Raw genomic sequence first — 16,505 nt, forward strand, 5'->3', positions numbered from 1 at the left:
AATGACCATAATAACCATGTGGAGTAAGCATGTGGAGTTTAGGGAAAAGAAAACCGCTCCCTGTGGCAGATTCAATAACAGGGCTCTGGTTAGATCATTTGAGCTAGTAACTACTGCATACCAAGAAATTTTACTCCTTAGATAACTAAGAAAACAACTGGGGCCTGGTGACTGACAGTAGAAAGTCAGGAGTGCTTAAGACCCACAGCCATCCATACTGAACTTTTGAACCTTAAATGCTAACACTCCCTCTGTATTTTATAAATATACCTTAGTATTATTTATTTCAGTTTCAACATCTAAGAGACCATTGTTCAATGGTACCCAGGAGTATCTTTGCAATTACTTTTTTAAATTGAGATATAATTCACATATCATATAAGCCATCATTTTAAAGTATAGAATTCAATTTTTTTTGTGTGTGGTAAAATATAGGAGGGTACTTCAAAACGTTCATGGAAAAACAGAATTAAAAGAATATGAATATTTCCACAAACGTTTTGAAGTACCCTCATACATAACATAAAATTTACCGTTTCAACAATATTCAGGTGTTCAACATGGTTTTTAGTGTATTCACAAGGTTGTGCAACCATCACCACTATCTAATTCCAAAATATTTTCATCATTTGTGAGAAAGGACCCCATCCTCATTAAACAGTCACCTGACATCCCCTCCTCCCCTCACATCCTAGCACCCACTAATCTATTCTCTGTCTCTATGGTTTTACCTCTTCTGGACATTTCATATAAATGGAATCATACAACATGTGGGACTTCTGTGACTAGCTTCTCTCACGAAGCACAATGTTTTCAAGGTTCATTCATAGTGTAGCAAGTATCAGTACCTCATTCCTTTTTACAGCTGAATAATAGGTCATTGTATGGATATACCACATTTTGTTTAGCCATTCATTGGTTGATGGACATTTGGGTTGTTTATAATTTTGCACTATTAAAATTAGGGAAAGCTAATTTTGTGTAAATGAGTAAACACTCACTAAAATAGGTATTTGTTAAATAGAATAACTGGATAAAAGTGTGCATTACAGTATTCACTTCCTTACACCTTCATATTACTGGGTTTTATTTTTAAAATTTTCTAAGCTGAGAGGGGAAAAAAATCCTCGTTATCTTGATAACTAGTAAGGTAAAGCCTATATTTTATACTTACTGGCTACTTTACTTTTGTGTTAAATTTCTTTGCTCATTTTTCTATTAGATTGTTTATCATTTTTACTGATTTGCATGAGACACTGTCATTTTGGTAATTTTAAGACTTGTACGTGTTTTTTGTGCTGAAAATGTATTCTCCCATCTATCATTCATTTTTAACTAGAGTATCATTTATTTTATGGACCTAGATTTTCTATCTTATTTTTTATGGTTATTGAAATTCTTATTCTGCTTAGAAAGGCCTTTCCTATTCCCAAGATTCTTTAAATATTCTACATTTTTTTATTACTTCCAAACTTATTCATCTTTTCACTTGGCATTGAACATACTTAGATTTTATTTATGCGTAGGGTGTTAGATAAAGGTCTAAATTTATCTTTTTAAAAAATTAATTCCAATTATTTCAACTCAATTTAAATAATATATACCTGTGATGATGCAATATAATAAGATATACATATTTAGTCTCTGCTCCCAGTTCCTGGCACAAAACTCCTAATCCCTTGGAATTTCCTGGGTGACAGAAGTATCTTCCGTTTAATGAGGCAACTCTTGGTGGGTCCTAGATAGGGGCCAGACACCAAAAAGGCCAAGCCATGATTAGACTAAACATTCAGCCCCAGCCGTATCCCATTCTCTGGGAAGGGGAGAAGGGCTAGAGACTGAGTTAATCAATCATACCTATGTGATGAAGCCTCCATAAAAATCCCTGAACTATGGAGTTCAGAGAGCTTCTGGACTGGTGAACACAGCCACGTGTGGGAGGGTGGCACACCCCAACTCCATGGGGACAGAAGCTCCGACTCTCAAAACCCGTCTGGACCTTGCCTTATATATCTCTTCATTTGGATGTTCATCTGCATCCTCTGCAGTATCCTTTATAATAAATGGGTAAACATAAGTAAGTGTTCCCCTGATTTCTGTGAGGAATCCTAGAAAATAATCGAACCCAAGAAAGGGATCCTGGGAACTCCAATTTATAACTGATTGGTCAGAAGTACAGGTCACAACCTGGAATTTGCAAATGGCATCTGAAGCAGTCTTTTGGGACTGAGCCCTTAACCTGTGGGCTCTATGCTAACTCTGCTTAGTGTTAGAAGTGAATTGAGTTTCAGGGTGTTGGGGGAAATCCCATACACCTGGTGTAAGAAGTGTTCTGTTGAATGTGAGAATAGCAAAAGCAGTTTGGTTTTTCCTCCGATCCACACATAAACTGCTACCTTTACAATAAATTAAATTCTCATACACATTTAGATCTATTCTTAGTTTCTCCATTCTGCTCCTCTAATCTTCTGTACCAAGACCATATTATTTTACATCAGCTTTATTATTTATACATATTTATTATTTATAGCATACTTTAACATCTGGCACATAAAGGTCTTATTCACAATTCTTTTTTTTTTTTCCTTTTTGTCTTTTTTCGTGACTGGTAACGGGATCGCAACCCTCGGTGTCGCGCCCGTACCGCGACCGGCAATGGGATCGCAACCCTCGGTGTCGCGCCCGCACCGCGCTCAACCAGTGAGCAGACCGGTCTCTATATGGGATCCAAACCCTCCGCGGGAGCGCTGCTGCGCTCTCAAGCGCCGCACTCTACCAAGTGCGCCACCAGGCCGGCCCTCTTATTCACAATTCTGCTTTTTCAAAATCTTCTTGGGTTTTCTGGCACATTTATTCTTCAAGATGAACTTTAAGTCAACTTGTAAACTTACCTGTTGAAATTCTCATTGGAATTGTGGCAAATGTATTCATTAATTTAGAAAGCACTGACATGTCAGTAATGATTTTAACTTTACATTTCTAGGAACATAATATGCTTCTCCATTTATTTAGGTCTTGGTTGTGTATTATTCAGTAATATTCTACCACTGTATTTTAATAAGTTGAGTATAATTTTTCATTTATTTTCTTTTTACTTCCATATGTCTATTTCTTATCTCTATATAAATAGAAATTTTCTGACATTTTTGAGTAAAAGATCATTTCCTCATATCCCATAAGATAGGGCTATCAGACAATCTTTAAGAACATTTTCAGCTCCAAAATTCTGTACTTTCCACAAACACACCAAAAACACTTTAAAAGATAATCTAGAAATGTGCATATTCATGTATAAAAGGCTAAAAGTATATAAACCAAAGACTGTCAATTAGTTTCACCATAAATACCGACTCTGATCTATCAAAAATAACTGCCAATTTTGAATATCCGGGCTCATGAGAAAAGCACACCGTGATGAATTATCGTCATCATAAGGGAGGGAATGGAAAATAGTGACAGAAATGTCAAGTAATTCTCATGCATGAGACTCACCAAACTTTAAACAGTGGTTATTTCTAGAAGCAGAATTATGGTAAGAAGGCTCTCATTTTCAACTTTACACACTTCTACTTTGCATTTTTTTTTAACAAAGCAAGTATTACTTTCAAAATCAGCAAAAAGATATTTTAAATTTGTGAAAAATACTGTAACTCCTTAATGAATATTTAATAATGGTATATTTCTATTTCATTACCTCCCATAAACATTTAATTTCTGTGAAAATTTTTCCAAAATTAAATAATTACAATTTGTTTTAAAAGACATGTTAAAAAAAAAAAAAACTTTCTCATCTGGATAAAGTATTCTTTAAATATTATTTCCAACATTTATGCCATAATACTATATCAATACTCTTTTCTTTTCTTTTTCTTTTTTTTAAAAATGACCGGTAAGGGGATCTTAACCCTTGACTTGGGTGTTGTCAGCACCACGCTCTCCCAAGTGAGCGAACCAGCCATCCCTATATAGGGATCCGAATCCTTGACCTTGGTGTTATCAGCACCACACTCTCCCAAGTGAGCCACGGGCTGGCCCTAATACTCTTTTCTAAAAGCACCAGTAAAGCATGAATATAAACTAAGAAAACAAAGTAGTTTCAGCTCTTTTAACACTTACAATTCAACTTCAACCATGCCTTTGGAACATCCTCTCTTCACAAAAAACCCAACCTAAGACATAAAAAAGAAAAAGTGAGCTGTGTGATGACATTCCCAGGTTAACAATCAGATATTTAGCAAAGTCATTATTATTTGTCAAATCAAGATTTTTTTCAGTAACTATTTGTATGTCCATTCCAACACTTTCTAAAGGTATCCTTCCCAGCTCTAGGTCCCTCCACTGTTCCCTCCCACAAATAACAATAATAATACTATTAGTTAAAATTTATTGAACTCCTATGTACCAGGTAGTTACACTCTTACAAACCCAGGACGAAGCCAGTAGGTGGCAAAAAAAAGGATCTGAACCCATGTAATCTGACTCTAGAGCCTGTCGTACTTAGCCACTATACTAAATACTCTCTCAGAGAGAAGAGAAAAAGCCTGTAGAAAAATAGGTCCTATAGTATAACAAGAAAGTGTTATACCAAACCTTCTTGTTACCATTGAAGACTTCTACAGAGATGCACAGATTAAATATTAACAAGCACTCTAATATTATCTATCCTATGTTTAATTAGAATGTAATTGTCACCATGTATCTTTCATTATTTTTAACCAAGCATCTTTTTAAAAGGAGCAACATAATTATAATTTACATAGTAAAATAGACTTATTTGAGAGCTAGTTTCCATATGTCTACCAGCCAACGCACAAGAACAGACCCTGGACCTAAAAAATGAGATTGGTTAATAAATCAGTCTGGAAGTAAGTAACAAATACTAACAAAGGTAGAAAATACACCTTGCAATTAATAATCTTCTCCTTTTTAATAGTAGCAATGAGAGTGATGACAATTATAACCACAACAGCTAACATTATTAACCATTTACTATATGCTGCTGTGTTAAGCACTTCACATGAGTATATTTTCTCATTTAATACTCTTGAGCAACCTTGAAGTATGTATTAGTCATTTTATAGAGGATAAAACTGAGGCCCAGAAAGAGGAAAAAGAAAGCCTATTCTTGGAACCAGAAAGTACAGCTTAATGATTAACATTAAAGATTAAGTAGATTTAATAAGCACTGTCTATGTTCAAATCTTGACACTTGCATATACAAGCTGTTTGACTTTGGCCAAGTTACTCAACCTCTTTCTGTTTCCTCATAGATAGGGATAACAATGGGATCTTTGTAGGATGCTCATTAGTTTACAACAATTAAAATACTTGGGACCAATGAGAAGAAAAAAAATTAGGAGGCAGTTCTTATTATAAACTATCCATATGGATGGTGGAGAATATGCCTGTGTTAAATTATTATATTAGCATTTAAACAAAAATACAACATTAAAATATTTTTAATGAGAACTTGTACATCCCCTAAGTATATCTGTGGACACCCAAAAAGCTTCAATCTGTCATCTAGTAAACACTGCTCTCCACAGCCTCCCTTAAAAATCCTACCACTCAAGGATGAGAAAAGATGTGTTATTTTAATGACAAAAATAAACATGGGAAGGTTGGTAAAAATTGTTACAGCCCAATTCATTCCAACTGTATAGCCCCTGAAATACAATCCACAGAGATAAGGATTTAATTAATGATCTGACATTTAAAAAACTACGCATCAATATTCACAAAAATCTGAGTTAGTCCTTGGATGTTATCTAGACCAACCCCCTTACCTTTGAAATAAAGGAAAACTGAGGTCCAGACAATTGCCCAAGCTCACAAGGCTAACTATTAATAAAGAAAAGTATCTTTTCATAAATGCCTCAAATACAATATTTAAAAAAAAAAACACATTTTGAACAGGTTTATTTATAATCTTAAGGATATTTGCTTCAATCTTATAACCTTATATAAAATTTTAAATCTAGCTAAGAAACATATCATTTTTATATTACAATATTCACAGTAGTTAATTTCAAGCTTTAAGAAAATATTTTACAGTGGCTGGCCGGTTAGCTCAGTTGGTTTGAGTGAAGCCTTAAAAAATATTTTACAGTGGGTGACAACTCAACACTCAGACTTTTTTTAAAAAATGTTTTTATGTGAAAAACATTATATACCCAACAGTATATGCAACATTATATACTATTTAACAAATAAAACAACCATGTATCTATCACCAATTTGAGAAACTGAACATTATCAGTGTTTCTGACATTCTTTGTACAACCTACCCTAATTGCATCTTTCTCTCTCCTCAACAAATGTAACCTCTAAGCTGATTTGCTGATCATTCTTTAGCTTTTCTTTAGCTTTATTACATACATATATATCCCTAAACATTAAATGTATTATTTAATGTTTTTGACCATTCTGTATATAAAATCATATTACATGTACTTTTCCAAGATGGCATTTTTGCTTAAAATTATGTTTTTGAGATTTAGGAACCATTTACGAACCATAATTTATTTTCACTGTCATATAATATTCAATTTTATTTGATTGTACTAGAATTTATTGCAAACAATACTGCTATAAATATTTCCATAATTTCATCTAGTATAAACATACAAAAGCTTACTAAGGTATACAGGAGTTATTTTTTTGAGTGATTGGGTATATGCATCTACAGATTTACTAGACAATGCTACATCATTTTCCAAAGAGATTGTTCAAATTTATATTCTCACAAAGAGTGCATCGGAGTTTCTATTTCAAACACATGCCAGAATTTTTGTGAAGTCTTATGGGGACACTGTGCTAGGGTTAATTTGCATTTCTCTGATAATTAATGAAGCTGAGCATCTTTTCATACCGGCTGTTTGTCTTCTTTGAGATGTGTGAGCATATCTTTTACCCATTTTCCTTCTGAACTGTTAACTGTTTTGCTTATTACACAACCTGGACACCAACCTTTTGTATTATATATACCTACCTTCTCCCAATCTGCAGCTCATCTTTTTTCTATATGGTATCTTTCCATGAACAAACGTTTCTTAATTTTATTATATCGTCAACATTTTCCTTTTTGGTCTACACTTTTATTTAAGAAATTTTTCTTTAACCTGAAGTCTCAAAGATATTCTCCTTTATTAGCAGTACCTTCTAACAACTTTTTTGGGCCAATCACATTTAGATCTTCAATTAACCTAAGCCCATGGTAGGACTGCACTTGCTCATTATTTTTTTTTTGTTTTTTTGGCAATGGCTAGTATGGGAATCTGAATCCTTGGTCTTGGCATTATCAGTAACATGCTCTCCCAAGTGAGCTCATTATTTCTGAAGCTAAGTGTGGCTTCATGACCTGCTTTGTCCAGTGAAATGTGAGTGGAACAAATACATGTCATTTTTCCAAAGAAATTGTAATAGCCAGTTCCCTTCCCCCCGGTACCCCAGGTGGTAATAATGGAAGTATGTACTGAACTGAAGCCTCCATCAGCATTAGGCCCTGAATGACCAAAAGGAGCCTACAGTAGAGAAAGCGAGAATTAACCTTTTATATTGTTAAAACACTGAGATTTGGGGGTTATCTGGTTCACGATATTATCTCATTACTTTTTTTCATTTCCTACATTTTTTTTTCTTTTTTTCCTCCCTTTATCTTCTTAGAAGTTACTGGTTTCATTAGTCTTTTTAAAGAGCAATTTTTGTGATTTCTGGTGTATCATTATTTCATTAATTTCTGCTTTTATTGTCCATTTTTCATTAAGATTTCTTTTCAACCTATGTATAATATAGGAGTATATTTTTAATTCCAAACAAACGGGAAAATTTTAGTTATCTTCTTTTTGTTATTATTTCTGTCATAACAGCATTATGGTCAAAGAATATGATCTGTGTCGTACCAATTCTTTGAAATTTTTTAATACTTGCTTTATGGCTCAGTATATGATTTTTAGAAATGTTCTATTTGTGGTTGAAAAGAATATGTGCTCTCCAGCTGTTGAGTGCAATGTTTATAACATGTCCATTTAGTACAAGCTTAAATATGTTGTTCAAATTTTCTATAGTGTCACTAATTTTTTATCTGATTGATCTACGGATTACTGATAGTTCTCCCACTATGATTATGGATCTGTTAGCTTCTCATTAGAGTTGTGCCAATTTTGCCCATATATTTTGGAGCTAAATTATTATGTGAATTCAGGTTGAGAAATGAATTATCTTCTAGATGAACTGAATCTTTCATCGATATTTAACAATCACGTTTACCTCCAAAAATACTTTTTACTTTAAAGTCCATTGTGTCTGGTATTAATTCAGCTACACCTACTTAGTTTTGTAAATATTTGCCCAGTGTGTATTTTTTCATCCTTTTACTCTCAACTTTTCTGTAGCATTTTATTTTAGATATGCTTATTGTAAGCAAAATAGAACTGAACTTTGTTTTATTTATCCATTCTAAAAGACTTTACCATTTAACAAGAGTTCTGATAATTTACAATTATTGTGATTATATCTGCACATATTTCTTCCATCTTACTTTGTGATTTTTAATTTATCTCATTTTCTGAATTTCCATTTATCTCCTCCTTTCTCAAGTCTCCTGGATTGTTTGGGGAGTATTTTCTTTCCCATCTTTCTTATTCTACTTTTTTCTCTTTCTTGTTTGAAGATTATGCATGTTATTTCAATTTTTTAGCAGTTTACCATAGAAATTTTAATATGCATATTTAACTTAATAGACTCTGAAATTAATAAATTACCTTAACTTTCTCCCAATAATATAAACCCAAATAATACTTTAATGTTACTGTAACTCTGATGACTTCCTTCCTGTTGTCCAATATTTTAGTTCTATTTTGTTTGTTTTAAACTTCACAAGCTAGACATTAGTATTATTTATATACACAGTTTGTATATAATTTTCCTACATGTTTAACATTTTTTTGCTAATCTTTCTTTTTAATTCTCAGACTGTCCTTCTGGGATCATTTTCCTTTTTCCAAAATTATATACTTTCAAAGCTCCTTTAGTGAGGACCTCAGGCTTCATTTTTCTCCTGTTTCCACTATGGGAAGATATTACTACCGTATTTTGTGTTCTGAAATTCACTATACTGTGTTTATTTGTGGATTTCTTTCATTTATCCTGCCTGGGGTATATAAGGCTTCTTGAATCTGAGGATTCAAGTTTTTCAACATTTCTGGAAAATTGTTAGTCATTCTTTCTTCAAATATAGCCTCTTCCTTAGTTTATTACCTCCCTTTGGAATTATAATTAGATGTATACCAGATTATCTTCCTTTACCCACCCTTAACCTTGATATTATATATATTTTTTTCTTTCTCCTTATCTCTATATTTCATTTTAGGAAACTTTTCAAGTATTGTAATATATAAATTCTCTTCTCAAATGTGTCTGCTCCGTTGCTTTACCTGTCTACCCAGTTTCTCTCTTAAAGTAATATAATTTACATTTCTTTAAGTTCTATTTGATTCTTTTTCAAATTTACCTGATCTTTTTGTCACTTACTCCTTTGCTATACTCGAAACCTTCTTTTTTTCATTAAACAAATATATTTAGTTTATATTCTATACATACAAGCTTTGTAAGTCTGATTGTATAGTCTGTTGTTTTTGTTAGCACTAATTCTAGGTGATTCATTTTTCTCCCATGTTTTGTGATTTTTAGGTACGGAGTCATGAATTTCTTGGAACTTTATGCCAGAATTCTTTTGAGGAGTGGATTAAAGGTATTTTCCTCCAAAGGATTTACATTTTCTTCTGCCAGGTTCCCGGAGATATTACTAATTCAGATCACTTTAAACTAAAATTATGGTACTTAGGTCACATAGGTAACATGAATTCTGGCCAAAACATGTGGTAAGCTTTGTGGTTAAGAATTCTTTGGAAGACTTTCTTTTTTCCCCCTACTCTACTCAGACTTAACAATGAGATAAGTAACTAACCTCCCTGTCCCATTCTTTGGTGGTGTTTTTTCTGCTACACACAGTGCTTGGCTTCTTGATTTTATCTTTTAGCCCTTCCCCACCTTCAGAACTCCCCAACCCTGTGCAAACAATTCAAAGCCAGGTTTAAGGTGCTAAATATCAACAAATGCCCCTGGGGAAACAACTCCAGAGCTTCCTTATGTCTTCAGATTCACACAATTTTGTTTCTGCCCTTAGTAAATTTACTTGATTTTTCCACAAACCCAGCAATGTACTTTTTAAAAGATATATTACATTATTTCTAGCATTTCAGGTGTTAGGTACTTAGACTATCTAGGTATATAGTCCAAAATATTTCTAGAAATAAAAATCTTCCAGCTTCTCCACCTGCCAAATTCACTCCTTATATTCAAACACTACAAGTTTGCTATACCCAAGGAACTGAGATGTAAAAATTGATGTTACTAAAAGCAATTAATGGCCTTAAATTTTCTTAAAAGTACTTATGTTAACTCACCTTATCTGCCCGTCCCATGAAAGCAGGTTTGCCTGCTAATCCAAGGCAAATAGCACACACGATGCTTGACTTCCCTGTCCCATTAGCTCCAATAATCATATTTAAGTGGGGTCCAGGAGATACTTCACAGATATCATATGTTCTGAATGGTAAAGAGGTGAAATTATTAAGCAGAGACAAAAGAAGAATATTTTCTTTATAAAAGTACTTTTTCCTGTTTTACATTGTTATCTACGAGCTTCCTCAAGTTCCTTTAAAAACCAGCTAACCTTACAAATTTAATGTTATTTATAGACTGCTTATAAACAACCTATAGAGGAAAAATCTATCAATGGAAGAAATGAAAAAGTAGCAATGCACTCTAAATACCTACACAGCTAGCACCTAACCCTTATTAGTTGCCAGCTACAGCCACAGCAATATGCAAAGCAAACTCTGATTCAGACACTTTTCTAACTTTTTTGAATACCCTGACTCGGAACCCATAAATAATGTCCTTTATCCATAGCGTTTCAGTTAGCTCTCAGGCAGCTGCCAACTAATTCCCCAAGAAGAAATGCTTAGTGTGCTACTAACCTGCTAAGTATATAAAAATTTAATCAGGTGTACTTCAACTTTAATAAAGAAATTAATGATTTTGAAATGCCCAGTGATGATAAAAACAAACACAGGTGGCAAAGAAGTATTTTCTGGCAGGATTTCCAACTCCACACCTCTACACAAATCTATCTACTTTCTTTTCAGATTCTTTGTTCTGTTAGCAGCTAGGTCTTAAAAGAACCCTTTATTATGGCTAAAATAAAAGTAGTTTGGGAACTTCAGACATCTGCATGGAACTTCTTAATTTCAACACATGAAGCCCCATTCTTTTAACGCTTGTGAAATCTGCACAAATGTCATACTAAATGTTACCAGTGATGCAACTGATATTTAAGAAAATAAAAACAGGGAAAATCACTCTTCTACAATATATTTATTAGGAATGCCCTTTTGTTGAATTCCCTTTTCTCCAAGCTCCCCCTGAAAGAACTTCTGTCAAAGGCCCATGCTCTTCTTACTCCTATATACTTTGAGAGGTAACTCATGTATTCAGCACAGCCTCAGGTACTATCTACATGCTGAGTCAGCACAAATGACCTATAGATGCAATTACCATCTTAATAACCCTGTCTGTATGTCCCACAACAGTCACCTTAAACTTAATACACTCAAAACCGGGGCTGGTAAGTTAGCTCGGTTGGTTAGAGCACAGCCTTTGACATCAAGATCATGGGCTCAGATCCCCATACTGGCCAGCCGCCAAAAAAAAAACCAAAAACACACTAAACCCAACATTTTTCCCATTCAAAACCACTCTTGTGGTCTTTTGGTGAATGTTATCATCATTCATCTCATTTCTCAAGAAACCTAGGCATTAGTTTGCTTCATCTTTGATTCTTCCCATCTCTTTCACCTCTTATCTGCACCCCCATCATCCAAACAATCACCAAGTCTTGTGTGTAGACGTGCAAATCTGATGTCGCTTGTTAGAAAAACAAAAACTAACAGAAAAAAGAACCCTTCATTTAGCCCTACCTTCATTTTTTTCTACTTTCTACCTCCTTGCCCTATTCTCTGCTCGGACCTCTAAATTCTACCTATAATGTACTTCTTTCAGTTTCTTGATTATCTTATACTTCCCTCCTTCTCCAAGGCTTTGAATGTACTACTTCTTCAGCCTAGAAATCTTCACCTCCAGTCCCAACTCCATGGGACCTGGTTCATTCATAGGAGTCCTTTTCTGACTCTACTTTTTTCCTGGCCATTTGGGTTCTCTAAGCCTATCCCTTCTACTTCCTTGCTAATTCTCTAAATCTACCCCTCCCAAATCATCATTAAAATAAACAAAATCTCACTTAGCTCTGCACTTTCCAGCCCCTTTTCTTTCTCCTCTTTACATCCAAGCTTTACTTCCTCGCCCCTCATTCTTTCCTCTATGGCCTGCAAAGTTGTCTCCTTCCACCGCTTCATCAAAAGGTCAAAGATTTCCTAATTGTAAAAAAAAAAAAGAAACAAATATTTCCTTACTGCTAAATACAGTGGGGTGGGCTCTTTTCAGTCCTGTTATCTGACTTCAATGTAGCACATGATATTTTCGAAATACTCTTTTTCCTTAGCTTCCCCAGTTCTCATCTTACCTCCCTGAACAGTCTCTACTCAACTCTGTAAGTTCCTCTTCTCACCCTTAAATGTTGGCCTTCCCCCAGCACTCTGTACATGGCTTTCCTGTCTTCCAATTTATATTTCCTTTTGGGCAATCTCAACTTCCACAACTTCAATAATCAGCTATATGCATGGTTCTCAAATCTCTCACCTGTTCACATTTTCCTCTAAGCTCCAGACCCTTATAAATTCTGCCTATGGAACATCTCTCTTAGATATCCCACAGGAAACTTCAAGTCACAGTATCTAAAGGCATTTATTACTCTTCTCCCAAAGCTGCTCCCTCTTCTGAATAGCACCTGACTAGTTAACCAAGGTGGAAACTTTGGGATAATGCTGCACTCCTCCCTTCCCCTCATACCCCATAATTATCTGTAGCCAAATCCTGTCAAATCTCTTTCCTTCCAGCTCCTACCAGGTTCAAACTCTGATTATCTCTTGCCTTCGTATTGTAAAAATCTTCTTGCCTCTGATCTTGCAGCCTTTCTAAATCATCCTCCACACTGCTTTCTGATTAACATAAATCACATCATTCCCTGCTTAAAACACTCCTGGCTGCCTACAGGATGAAGCTGGAATTTCTTAGCACAGTTAACATATAGACCCTCTATGGTTGCCAACCTCTGTCCACCTATTCACTCACATCCTATGTTCTAGCCACACTGAAATACTTCACACTTCCCAAATATACCAAACTGTTTCTTTCAAGCAGTTCCTCCTCTTCTCAATGCTCTTCCCTTCTTTTAAGACTTTAGGGCCTTCTTTATAAAGCCCTTTCTCACAGTTGTGGACAAAATTAACCGCTTCATCCTTTGTGGCCCCATGGCATACTGATATATATGTTGTTACGGTATCTACCACCTTTGGCTACATTTATCTTTCCTGGGTAAATGTATTACCTGGATTGAAATAACAATTCAGCTATTTATTAGCTGTGCAATCCTGGGCAAATTAACCTCTCTGAGCTTATCTCATCAACACAGATAAGCCAGAGTTGTTATGAAGAAAGTATGAGAGTTCTTTGTAAATAAAACGCCTAGCTCTGTACCTGGCATATGATAGGTGCTTGGAAAAAAAAAAAAAAAAAAAAAATGGTATTGTTATTACAGTTCTGTTACCTTCATGCCACTATGTGCAAGCTTGAAAAAAAAAAAAAAAAAAAGACCGAGAACAAATGAACTGTAAGGCTCTAGACAGACACAAGACACTTTTGTTAAAACATATTTACTAAATTCTAAAATAATAACTCGTCGTCTGAAGGGAGAGAAGAGGAACCAGGGAAGAACACTGGATTTGGAGGGGTCAAGGATCTATAGGGAGATCCAACAACTGAGAGCAAGGTTTAATTATTTTGTACACTCTACCCCCATCCGGAACAACACTTACCATCTTTTCTACTCCTCCCTGTCCACCCGGCAAATGCCTACTCTTTAAGAATGTGTGCTGCAGCATCACTGCCACTCCGATTGAACTGTTGCCTCCTCTGAGTTTCCAGTGCTGATACTTTTGAGAATTACACACCATGTCCGGGATGGGCCGACTCCCACCAGGTAGAGCTCTAGTCCCTAGTCCCTCCACTGCCCGCCATATGACCCCTTCAAAAACCATGGGCGGAATGAATGAAAAACTACATCACACAAAACAAACACTCACTACACGTCAACCCCCCCACCACCTCCTCAGAAAAATTTCCACGGGAACCCCGGCCCGAATTCACAACCACACCCCCAAGCCACGTACACAGCCACACACCCCCAGCCCCACATGCAACCCGCGCCCCCGGGCCTGCGGGCCCGCTCGCCTCCCCAGCCGCGGCGCGGCCTCCGGGCCACTCACAGGAAGTTCTCCATCAAGATGCGGACGATGGAGCCCTCCACGAAAGGCCCGGACGTCTGCAGCAGCGGCGGGGCCGAATTATTTCTCTTGCTCGGGACCTCCGACGAAGGATCTCTCGGGAGAGCTCTCTTGGAGGCCAGGGGTCCGGGGGCCGAGGTCTTCCTGCTCGGAGGCGCCATCCTGGCTCCCTTCGCGCCCCCGTAGCGGCTTCCGTTCCCACCGACCGGAAGCCCAGGTGCCCGGGCGCCCAACTCTCGCGCGAACTGCTCGGCGCGCGACATCCGCCCGCGAGCCCGCTCGGCGCCTGCGCAGTTCCAGCCCGGCAGTGTGAGCGGGCCCGCCCCGAGGCGCCCAGTCGCCCGGGTCCGTGAAAGCGGCAGGATGGTAACGCTAGGAGGCGAGCTGCGGGCCTCAGACACTGCGGGGACGGGGCTTTCTTTGTACGTTTCGGCATTTTTCAGAGTTTTGTTTCTTTAACGCCCGAAAAGGTGTCAGTTGTGTTTAGTATGTTAAAAGCTGCGTCAGCGTTTCCCGAACCTCAGTCATGCGGTGCGGGAGGCGACGGCGGGTGGCAGTCCAGATGCCCGGGGTCGCCGAGGCCGGGGATGTCTGGTCCGTCTTGCTCCGCACCTCTTGGGTGTCCCTCACCCCCGCCTGAGTGCCGCGCACGCCCATCTTTGACTCTTCGTATTCTCAGTTTCCATCCCCTTTGCTCCAAAACAGGTCCCCGTCTCAAAAAAAATCAGAAAAGAGACCTTCTGAATGGCTCTGTGCCCGTTTCTCCTTGGCATCTGGTGAAAAGACTACACTGCACAGATTATCCTAATTGCTTTTCCAACCCTAGCTCCCTAATTTCCTGGTAAACTTCCTCCCCCAAGATTTCTAGAAATCCCGAGCTAAGAATGCGCCCTTGTGGGATATACTAAAAAGCAAATGTACTTCACAGGGCCTTATTTTCCAAAGTCTTGCTGTTTCAAATATTGACCTTGCTAGGACAGGAAATTTTCCCCAGGCTAGTGAGTCTTTGTTGCAAGATAAGAATTGTAACACAGCAGATTGCTGGCTCAAAGACAGATGAGTTACTAATTGTTATGTAAAGATACTGAGAAATTGCTGTAAGGTCACTTAATTGTCTACTGGAATGTCATCTAACTTGTTTCACTGAAAGTTACCAGCCTATATTGTTAAACTATAACACCACCTATGTTCTCTTACTCTAACTTACTGGTCTGGAAAATAAATGCAGGAAGAGAACCCCAATTCGGGGTTAATTTCCAGAGGAAGGGATGCCTCTCACTGGAGCGTTCCCAGGGAAGTTAACCACTTCCGGGCCTCTCAACTGCTCAGAAGAGATGGGCTTTGAGTAATCCTTTGCATCTCTGTCACCCAGGGGAAGAGGGGTGACAAATCCGTGGGGGGCAAAGCAACACAAAGCAACATGCCATCTTCATTAAGAGGGTGGTTCTGCTTCCACCTGCTCATATTCATCTGATCAGCCCTCTCATTAAAGGTGAGAGCACTGAGGCCTGCATAGATCTTCATTTTTTGAATTAATAACGAATGTCTCATCTACAAGAGGCTGGGGACAGGGCAGTGATGGAGACTGCCAGGGTTACATACCTTTGAGTTTACATGCTGGTGTGGGAGACAGGATAGAACAAGTGAATCAACAATTGTTTAGGATAATTTCAGACTGTGATAGATGCTATGAAGAAAATAAAAGGGAATGAATGTGATGGGGAGGGAGAGAGGGGCACGGAAGGCCTTTCAGAGGAGGTGATGTTTGAGCTAAACCCTGAAGGACAAGAAGCCAAGTGTGTGAAGATCTGAGAGAGTGTTCCAGGCAAAGGGAACAGTAAAGACAAAAAATGTTGGAAGAAACGTGAAAAGGTTGATGTGGCTGCAGAGTAGTGAGCAAGGTTGCATAGCAGAGCCTTGTCCATCATGGCAAAATGTGAATTTTATTTTAAAAGCAATGAGAAGCCATTGGGTGGTTTTAAG

The 16,505-nt window shown here is 37.2% G+C and overlaps 1 protein-coding gene across 1 annotated transcript in view; it reads right to left on the minus strand.

The window, feature by feature from the left end:
* SMC5 (structural maintenance of chromosomes 5) overlaps nt 1-14,683 on the minus strand; it is a 97,632-nt gene extending 82,949 nt beyond the window's left edge. The window contains exons 1-3 of the mRNA XM_008570047.1: nt 14,505-14,683; nt 10,467-10,608; nt 4,117-4,169 (exon numbers count right to left, since the gene is read on the minus strand). Of these exons, the coding sequence (XP_008568269.1) occupies nt 4,117-4,169; nt 10,467-10,608; nt 14,505-14,683 (374 nt within the window). The remainder of the gene's footprint in view (nt 1-4,116; nt 4,170-10,466; nt 10,609-14,504) is intronic.
* Between the last annotated feature and the right edge of the window lie 1,822 nt (nt 14,684-16,505).

The sequence above is a fragment of the Galeopterus variegatus genome, unplaced genomic scaffold (genome assembly GCF_000696425.1).
Source record: "Galeopterus variegatus unplaced genomic scaffold, G_variegatus-3.0.2 Scaffold565, whole genome shotgun sequence".
In the NCBI taxonomy this organism is placed as follows: Eukaryota; Metazoa; Chordata; class Mammalia; order Dermoptera; family Cynocephalidae; genus Galeopterus; species Galeopterus variegatus.